At 40.3% G+C, this 10,300-nt stretch overlaps 1 protein-coding gene across 1 annotated transcript; it reads right to left on the reverse strand.

The window, feature by feature from the left end:
* Positions 1 to 6,749: 6,749 nt before the first annotated feature.
* LRRTM3 (leucine rich repeat transmembrane neuronal 3) lies at positions 6,750 to 9,806 on the reverse strand. Its single transcript, XM_066598782.1, has 2 exons — positions 9,365 to 9,806; positions 6,750 to 8,482 (listed from the first exon to the last, which is right to left on the reverse strand). The coding sequence occupies exons 1-2, from the start codon at positions 9,366 to 9,368 to the stop codon at positions 6,945 to 6,947; spliced, it is 1,542 nt and encodes a 513-aa protein (XP_066454879.1). The 5' UTR covers positions 9,369 to 9,806; the 3' UTR covers positions 6,750 to 6,944.
* Between the last annotated feature and the right edge of the window lie 494 nt (positions 9,807 to 10,300).

Below are 10,300 nucleotides of genomic sequence, written 5' to 3' on the forward strand. Positions count from 1 at the left end.
AAATGGATTTTTCAGTCGGAGCAATTTCTGCAACAAAACTGAAGATATGAATGTACCCTAAAAGGGGTAATTTTGATTGAACTATCCCATTAAAGACTAGTATTTTATACAGAGGCCTCACTGCTGCCTGGACTCAAGTGGATCGTTTGCTAATTAGTTATCTGTACATTCTAGTCCAGCCTATATAAACAGTACTATGCAAAAGTTTTAGGCAGATGTGGAAGCAAAATGCTGCAAAGTAAGAATTTTTTTCAAAAATAGAAGTGTTAATAGTCTATTTTTGTTAATTGACAAACTGCAAAGTGAATGAACAAAACAGAAATAGAAATGAAATTAATATTTGTTGACCACCCTTTAACTTCAAAACAGCATCAATTCTTCTAGGTACACTTTCACAAAGTCAGGGGTTTTGTAGAATTATAGTCAGGTGTATGATTAACCAGTTATACCAAACAGATGATAATGATCATGATTTTTAGATGTAGGTTAAAATACAGTCATTAACTTAAACAGTAACAGCTGTGTAGGAGGCTTAAAAGTGGGTGAGGAATAGCAAAGCTCTGCTACAAAGGTGAGGTTGTGGAAGACAGTTTCAGGTCACAGCAAATACCATAGATTACCAACAGCATCCACGTCAGTGGCAGGACTTACAGGGTTGCAAAAGCCGCTCGGGATCACAACAAGGTCCCAGACAAATGAACCAGAAGGCAGGAAGAAGCAGCAGCATCCGGGTTTGCAATATAGAAAAACGTTCTTTATTCTCCCATGACAAATAAAAATGACAGCGTAACAACATTTTGACCCCAATGCTGCCGCTTCTTCCTGCCTTCAGTTTCATGTCACAGGTCTTGCAGCATGGCAAAACTGAGCAGAGCAACAGGACACAAGGTAGTTATACTGCATTAGCAAGGTCTCCCCCAGGCAAAGATAGCAAAGCAGACTGGGGTTTCAAGATATGCTGTTCAAGCTATTTTGAAGAAGGACAAAGAAACAGGCAACGTTGGGGATCATAGACACATTGGTCGGCCATGGAAACTTAGTACAGCAGATGAAAGTCACATCATGCTTACTTCCCTTCAAAATCGTAAGATGTCCAGCAGTGTCATCAGTTTGGAACTGGCAGATATAAGTAGGACCCAGGTACACCCATCTACTGTTTGGAGAAGTCTGTCCAGAAGTGATTTTCATGGAAAAACTGTGGCCAAAAATCCAAACCTTCAACATAGAAAGGCCAAGTGACTCAACTATGCAGAAAAACATAAGAACTGGGGTGCAGAAAATTGCAGCAGGTGCTCTGGACTGATGACTCAAAATGTGAAATATTTGGTTGTTACAGAAGGTAGTTTCTTCACTGAACGCATGGAGAGTGTACAATAATGAGCATCTGCAGGCAGCAGTGAAGCATGGTGGGGAGTGGTACAATAATGAGTGTTTGCAGGCAGCAATAAAGCACGGTAGAGAACGGTACAATAATGAGTGTCTGCAGACAACAGTGAAGCATGGTGGAGAGCGGTACAATAATTGAGTGTTTGCAGGCAGCAGTGAAGCATGGTGGAGAATAGTACAATACTGAGTGTCTGCAGACAGCAATAAAGCATGTTGAAGAGCGGTACCATAATAAGTGTCTGCAGGCAGCAGTGAAGCATGGTGGAAAGCAGTACAATAATGTGTGTTTGCAGGCAGCAGTGAAGCATGGTGGACCGCAGTACAATACTGAGTGTCTGCAGGCAACAGTGAAGCATGGTACAGGGTGGTACAATAGTGAGGTCTGCAGGCAGCAGTGAAGCATGGTGGAGAGCGGTACAATAGTGAGGTCTGCAGGCAGCAGTGAAGCATGGTGGAGAGCGGTACAATACTGAGTGTCTGCAGGCAGCAATGAAGCATGGTGGAGTGCAGTACAATAATGAGTGTCTGCAGGCAGCAGTGAAGCATGGTGGAGAGTGATACGATAATCAGTGTCTGCATGCAACAGTGACGCATGGTGGAGAGTGGTACAATAATGAGTGTCCGCAGGCAGCAGTGAAGCATGGTGGAGAGTGGTATAATAATGAGTGCCTGCAGGCAGAAATAAAGCATTGTGAAGAGTGGTACAGTAATGAGAGTCTGCAGGCGGCAGTGAAGCATGGCGGAGAGTGGTACAATAATAACTGTCTGCAGGCAGCAGTGAAGTATGGTGGAGGGCAATACAATACTGAGTGTATGTAAGCAGCAGTGAAGCATGGCAGAGAGTGGTACAATAGTGAGTATCCGCAGGCAGCAGTGAAGCATGGTGGAGAGCAGTACAATAATGAGTGTCTGTAGGTAGCAGTGAAGCATGGTGTAAAGCAGTACAATAATGAGTGTTTGCAAGTAGCAGTGAAGCGTGGTGGACAGCAGTACAATAATTAGTGTCTGCAGGGAACAGTGAAGCATGGTGGAGGGTGGTACACTAATGAGTGTCTGCAGGCAGCAGTGAAGCAGAGTGGAGAGTGGTGCAATAATGAGGTCTGCAGGCAGCAGTGAAGCATGTTGGAGAGTGGTACAATAATGAGTGTCTGCAGGCAGCATTGAAGCATGGTGGGGTGTGGTACAATAATGAGTGTTTGCAGGCAGCAGTAAAGCATGGTGGAGAGTGGTACAATAATGAGTGTCTGCAGGCAGCAGTAAAGCATAATGGAGAGCGGTACAATAATGAGTGTTTGCAGGCAGCAGTGAAGCATGTTGGAGAGCAGTGCAGTACTAAGTGTCTGCAGGCAGCAATAAAGAACGTTGAAGAACAGTACAATAATGAGTGTCTGCAGGCAGCAGTGAAGCATGGTTGAGAGCAGTGCAATAATGAGTGTCTGCAGGCAACAGTGAAGCATGGTGGAGTGTGGTACAATAATGAGTTCTGCAGGCAGCAGTGAAGCATGGTGGAGAGCGGTATAATAATGAGTGTCTGCAGGTAACAGCGAACCATGGTGGAGAGTGGTAGAATATCGAGTGTCTGCGGACAGCAGTGAAGCATGGTGAAGAGCTTTACATTAATTAGAGTCTGCAGGCAGCAATGAAGCATGGTGGAGAGCGGTACAATAATGAGTGTCTGCAGGCAGCAGTGAAGCATGGTGGTGGTTCCTTGCAAGTTTGGGGCTGCAATTCAACAAAAAGAGGTAGGGATTTGGTCAGGATTAATGGTGTCCTCAATGCTAAGAAATACAGGCAGATACTTATCTATCATGTAATACCATCAGGGATTGCCTCCAACATGATTCTGCAGCAGGACACCAATCCCAAACACATAGCCAATGTCATAAAGATCTATCTTCAGGGTAAAGAAGAACGAGGAGTCCTGAAAGTCATGATATGGCACCACAGAGCCCTGATCGCACATCAAGTCAGTTTGGGATTACATGAAAAGACAGAAGGATTAGAGCAAGCTACATCCACAGAAGATCTATGCTAAGTTCTCCAATGTGTTTGGAACAATCTCCCTGCAGAGTTCCTTCACAAACAGTGTGAAAATGTACCTAGAAGAATTGATGCTGATTTGAAGGCAAAAGGTACCACACCTGCCTAAAACTTTTGCACAGTACTGTACCAATAGACCTTACTACTGTCCAAACAGCACGGATTCTGGCATTCTCCAGAGTATCAGGACCTTTTTGGAGCGAATCAAAAATGTTTTAAAAAACAGGAAATCTGCAAAGTATATACATATTGTGCATTGTCCCTTTTCAGGTGAACCTCAGATTTAGGAGATCTTGAAGCTCTTGAGGCTCCTGCAAAAGGGGATCCTCATTAATTGTTATGGCTATTCAGACTGCAGCAATTTTCTTTTATTACTGCATTGTCATTTAATCCAGTTTGCTTGGCATTTAATGTAATCACATGATCAGAAATGGTGTCAGTTTATGAATGATAATTCCTTCCAGTCTTCCTCTAATAACTGAAGGGCGCTGCAATATATTCCAAACACAATTCATTCTGTTCCAATTCAAACTGATCTATTCTGATGGTCCATTGTCAGTACTTCTAACCTCTCTATACACTAATCAATGGGATTTATTATACCAATCAAATGCCTCCATAATGTATATGTCAAAATGCATAACCAACTACTACTATAGAAAATATACTGCAGAATATACTGATAATCTCCAGTCATTCCTTTCATCCTGGAATAGGAAATATTCAGTGGTTTTCATTTATTACTTTCTGGAAGTTTGTTGAGCAAAATAATAAGTGTATTTAAATGTCATCATACAACCTGCAGTATAATGGTGATATAAGAGCATTCTAAGCATGTAGTGCAATAACAAAGAACAAAGTATGTATTTGCCTAGAGGCTCTATCTATTATCTAGTATTTCTCCTTTGCAAAAATATGTTCTCCTTTGGAGATCAAACATTAGGGTATGACTTCAGTCAAATGTCTCTCCGCTCCACTGGCTGGAGCTGCGCTACTGTGTTAGGTTGGAGATTAGATCGAGGTTTAGCAAAAAGGCGATCAAAAGGTGATTGTATTTGACAAGGAATGGGACAAAGGTCTTGTAAAAAACGAAGCTGACAAGATAGATAATTGTGCTACCTTTAGGCAAGTTTTGCAATTGAAAGGAGAAATTATTCTGATTTATGTATATATGTAAAACAGAAAATATACACTTTTAGGGAAAAGTTAAATTCTCAAAATTGTTCATTCTAAATAATAACCACCATTGCACATTTTTATAAGAGTCTAGTAGCATAAATGATTTGTAGAGGCTGTATACAAGTAAATGTGATTGTTACCTTAGTGCTACACCATTTATAGCTTAGGCCACATTCACACTTGATTTAGGTCAGGATCACATCTGCGCTGGAATCCCCATTCGGAGGTTCTGCCGCAGATCTGGAACAAAATAGCGGAAGCAATAGCACCGCATTCTGGTAAAATGGCGGGCAGCTGGACGGAAACAGAATGGAACCCATTATAATCAATTGGTTCCATTCTACACTGTTCGGCTCCGTCATAAGATGGACCAGTTCAGCAGGAGGATTCCTCTTTCCTGCTCCCTGAATGGAGCAGGAAAACAGCCCCCCCCCCCCCCCTGTAAATGTGAAAGCAGCCTTAGGCTTTCAGTATAGGAGTTGAAGAACAAAAATAGCGAAAGTCTTGGATCCTGCACGCACCATACCTGAGGCACCCCATTGATTTTTTTTGTTTAATCAGATTAACAAAATCAATTACTATATATATCCCCAAACTTTGCAGGTTTTAATTACTCTCATAGATTTGATTCATATGTGCAAAACTCCTTGTTCTTTCTCCTCTGCATCTCATTAACAAACTAAGCTCTCAAACACTAAATGTGTAATACCTGGAGTGTACACTATATGTGCTCTTGAGCCTTATTTATATCAAACCAGAGAATCCTTTAAATGTATACTGATAAGCCAAAGACTGAAGACAAAATATAATTCAATGATAACAATATCTGTCAATAACTGCTTTTATAGAATTCTATATTATAATTACTAACAAACCAGTGTGACCTAAACATCTCATGTCAAAACTACAATGCTTTTCACTTTGAAGCATATATCACCTATTGACTGTGATACAAAGTCTTCCTTTGCTTCTCCTAGAAAACAAAAGTCATACATTGCTGGGAAGATAGAGGCATTAACTATATGGTTGCAGCCAGGCCTTGAAGCCCGAGGAAGCTGAAATGCCCCATTTAAGGAGACAAGTACAGTACAGTTCATTGATTGACCATGTTACAAATTTTGCATTATGACCCAAGAGCTTCTAGAGTCTGGAAAGTACTAGTGAAGCCATCAGATTTCATATTTTCATCATCATGGAGAAATTGGAGTAATTATGCTTAAAGTAACAGTCCACCGTTTAATTTTATTAATCTAGATTGGTTAACAATTCTGTGCTGATTTGTCTCTTAAACAGGCACCAATAAACTTTGCATAAATCAATAGTACAGACCAATATAAGAAATGTCTCTTTCCCATTTATCAGCCACTTTTTCTGCCTCCCGTCACCTTCTGTACTAATCATTCATTCTAAAATAACGCTAAAATCCTTCTCGAAACAGAACAGTTCACTGAGGTATCAAAGTACATGCAGCCCATAGCAGTCTATGAAGAAAGGAGAGGAAGGAGGAAACAGTTGCAGAACGAGAGATAGGCAGAGAGACAGACACACAGAAATACTGCTGAAGGCCCTAGTAAGTGTTTTATCTCATCCCTGTGTTGAATTCACAGTTGCACTGCTTAGTGCTGCTGTATAATGTTCTCCATGCTACTGCTGCTTCTCAGGGTCTCAGAAACAGAGATAGAGGAGCAGGATCTCCTCTGTTCTATATGTGCTGTGAATAAGAGACCTTATAGCTGCTAGTCTCTATCTATTCTGCAGCTGAGCTAAGAGACAACTGATAATTAAAGATGGAGCTTGGAAAGATGCAGGGGATTTGGAGACCAATAGACAAAAAAAAAACAATTCAACTGCTATGAAGATATATTAAGTAATTAATCAGCACAGAATTCTTGCACCTAAAAACTGTCATGACGGTAGGAAGTGGCCAATCACTCGAAGGCTAAAATAACAACCCAAGTAACAAATAGCTGATGAGATTTGTTTAGTTGACATTACCTTAATCAATGTGTCTGGCCTTACAAAACAGAGCATGATCTGTGATACAAGATTGAAAGAAATGTTAGCGGAAGTTTCCAAAACCTCAAAACAAGTGATACTTTAATCCAAAATGAAAAAAAAGGAAACAGCACCATAACTCACAATATATTGCACACCATCTCTCCGTGATTTTACAGCGACTAATCTTGTAATGTCCTTCTTTATAATTTGGTAGCAGAAATGAACAGTGATATTTATACAGCTGTCTATAAGTGACATTAGTGATACATGAGAAGTGGAATTACTGCAGTCCCATAAAAAAACAAGTCATCCTAAAATAAAAAAAAAGGTATTCTTGCGCCTTATACCTCACATTCCCTGGAGCCTGTTTTCGTATACGTGCAGGGCCCAGTACTACTTATAGATTCACAAGTTTCTCTGTTAGTCGCAGGCTTGTAGTCTACATAAAATTCCTGTGGTGTTAAGCTAATTTGTGTTAGGGATGATCTTTTTGTTTGGCTGTGATTTTTCATAAGAGTTGCCTGCTGCAGATGTCGTACACCTGCTGGAGACCTTTTCCATGACACATAGATTACTAAGGATATCACTAAAACTGACAGGAACAGTGCAATAGTCCCTGCTATTATTTTATGTAAAGAAACACTATCTGCATCCCCACTGGTATCATAGCCAGGTCCTGTCAATCCAACAGTCGGAGGCATTGAGTGGTTACTTTCATGTTTAGTTCTTGTTATTTTGTGTTTCAATGTTGTATTTCGCCCGGTGGTTTTCAACTCCCTGCTTTCCGTGACATTTTTGCTGCAAATATTGTAGCTTTTGACTGCCTGGATGACATTGACCCCCTGCAGATCCTTCGGGCTGGCGCAAATAATGGTGTTGTCTCGCAAGCCTTTAAAATTTTTGAGCCAGTTGACCAAGGAACAGATATTTCGACTACACTCCCAGATATTCCCTGCCAGGCCTACATCTGTCAGGGATCCCCAGCTGTCCAAGATTTCTTGGCCGATGAAGGTCAACTTATTAGAATCCAGGTTAAGCCTCAGAAGGTTTGGGACACATTGAAATACACTTGGGCCACTGAATGCCTCAATCTCATTGCCAGATAAATCGAGTCTTTGTAACGAGGTCCAAGTCCAAGACATGGTTTGTCCGATAAAACTGATCCTGTTCCATTGTAGGTAGAGGTTCTGTAGACTAACCAGCCTTGGAAAAAGGGCTAGGTTGAGTTTGGAGAAATGATTGTGCTCTAAATGCAGTTCTTTCAATCTGATCATACCTGTAAAAACATTTCTGGCCAAACTCCGAATTCTGTTATAACCCAGATCCAAAAGTTCTAGATTTCTACAATCCTGAAATATTCTAACTGGAACGGTTCTTAATAAATTAGACCTCAAGTGTAAGCTCTGCAGTTTCCTCAAACCCTTAAACTGTCCCATTCCAAGTTTTTGTAGGGTATTGTAGGACAGATCTAGGTTTCTCAGGTTAGTGACAGGTCTGAAGGTATTGTTCAGCAGATGAGAAATCCTGTTCGAACTCAGTACCAGCTCCTTTAATCGTCGGATCCCATTGAATGCATTCTCATCAATGCTGCTAATATGGTTATGGTCTATGTACAGCCAAGTAAGCTGATTAAGACCTTTGAATTGATTAAATTTCAGTACGTAGAGGCTGTTATATCGGAGAGATAACCCAACACATCCAGGAGATATTGATGACGGGATTTCCTGCAGCTTCTGAGACTCGCAATAAAACATTTTTCCATCACACCTACATCCTGTAGGGCACCCACGTTCAGCAGAGGAGAGCATAGCCATGAAAACCAGCAGGGCTAGAAGCAGGAATACAGCTGATCCTCTTAATAACCGATAAGGGTTGAAACCTACAAGCAAAAGCCTGGAAGTGATTTTCTGATTTACAATGTTTAGATTAATAGAGACATAACATATAACAGCATAATATATGGAAAATAGAATGCTCATGTAGCACTAAAAAGCATGCAATAGAAAACGTTTAATGTGACGTGCTAGGATAGTTCTTCAGTACAATAACAACATAATAAAAAGGAAAAGAAAATAAACAGAAAATAATAGAAAATATGTGTTGGAATAAAATAATCTACAAGTCTGAGCATGTTTGCCCACACATAACTCATTGGAAATACATTTTTAGAGCTATCTGCACACAGTATATATATATATATATATATATATATATATATATATATATATATATAATATGTATATATACATATATGTTTATATATATATATATATATATATATATATATAAATAAATAAATTCTACTTATATGATGAATACCTGTATATATGTGTGTATATAATGTGTGTATGTATACATTGTAAGCGCTGCAGAATATGTTGGCGCTATATATATATATATATATATATATATATATATATAAAGATTATTATACATACACAAAAATATTATATATATATTTATACTGTGTACAGATAGATATATATTTACAATGAATATATATATATATATATATATATATATATATATATATATATATATATATATACACACATACCATATAGTAATTTATATCACTGCCACAGAGCAGAAAAAGCAGATGATGTGCAGCAATCTTGCTGATAGACGTATCTAAGCATGACTGTAAATTAGTCTGTGGCTTTGTAGAAGTCTATGTGAGTGTATGTGCATTTGCACATGTTGCCCCAGGCATGCATGCAGGTGCCTGTGTGTGCAATGTGTGCCCCAGTAGTACACGTACCCATTCTTCATTCATGTGAGAGCTGCTCCTCAGGTGTAGTTATTGCCTATGGGGCCAGGGGCACTTAGCCTCTGCCAGCTGCATTGTGGTGGTGACTCAGGGCTGCTTCCAGACATCCACTGACTTTGCTCCCAGGAAGAGATGAGCACTTTGCACCATCATTATGTGGCTGCTGCCCTGATCTTCTCCAGCACTTGTGTGCAGCAGCAGATATTTTGGATGAGGGGTCAGTGCACCCTCTCCCTCCTCTGGATCATGATCTCCTGGCACACATCTATTTTGCATCAATACGCCATGAAGATTAGAGCCTGGACAATCCCCATGAACTCTCTCCTCTCTTTCTGGATCTGGTAGATAGATAGTTTTGCATCCGATCAGACAACTCTGTTGTATCCCAGCAGGTCCAGCAGCAGTGTATATAGCATTGTTTGTCAGAGCAGCACCCAGGGTAAGAAGCATGTAGGATGTGAAAACTGCGCTCCCTGTAAGTATGAGCTGATTAGCCTATTACATTGAGATTGTGCTCTGCGTGCATTCTTCTCTATGGCACAGCGCCCCCTAGTGGATGTCATTATTATTTAGCCATCTCCATGCATGGCTCTCGGATGCTGCTGCTGCTGCTTCTGCTTCATGGGCTGCATATTATTATTGCCTGCCTTGGATTCATTTTAATGTATGTAAAGCAAAATCAAAGACAAGCACAGGAGATTCATGAATAAACTTTACCTTATGGAGATGGAAATGTGCAGCTTCTAAATACATGGCTTATGCCTAGTTATTTATGGTGATCAATTTGCTGTTCATGTTTTATGGACTAGGTGGGATTCACAGGGTAGGGATGCAACAGTTAAATGTTTTACGCAGAGCACCGGTGCCTGGCAGGAGGCGCAATGCCACAGCGGCATCATATGTGAATAGGCAGGGGGTCAAACTCAT

The sequence above is a fragment of the Eleutherodactylus coqui genome, chromosome 4 (genome assembly GCF_035609145.1).
Source record: "Eleutherodactylus coqui strain aEleCoq1 chromosome 4, aEleCoq1.hap1, whole genome shotgun sequence".
Lineage (NCBI taxonomy): Eukaryota > Metazoa > Chordata > Amphibia > Anura > Eleutherodactylidae > Eleutherodactylus > Eleutherodactylus coqui.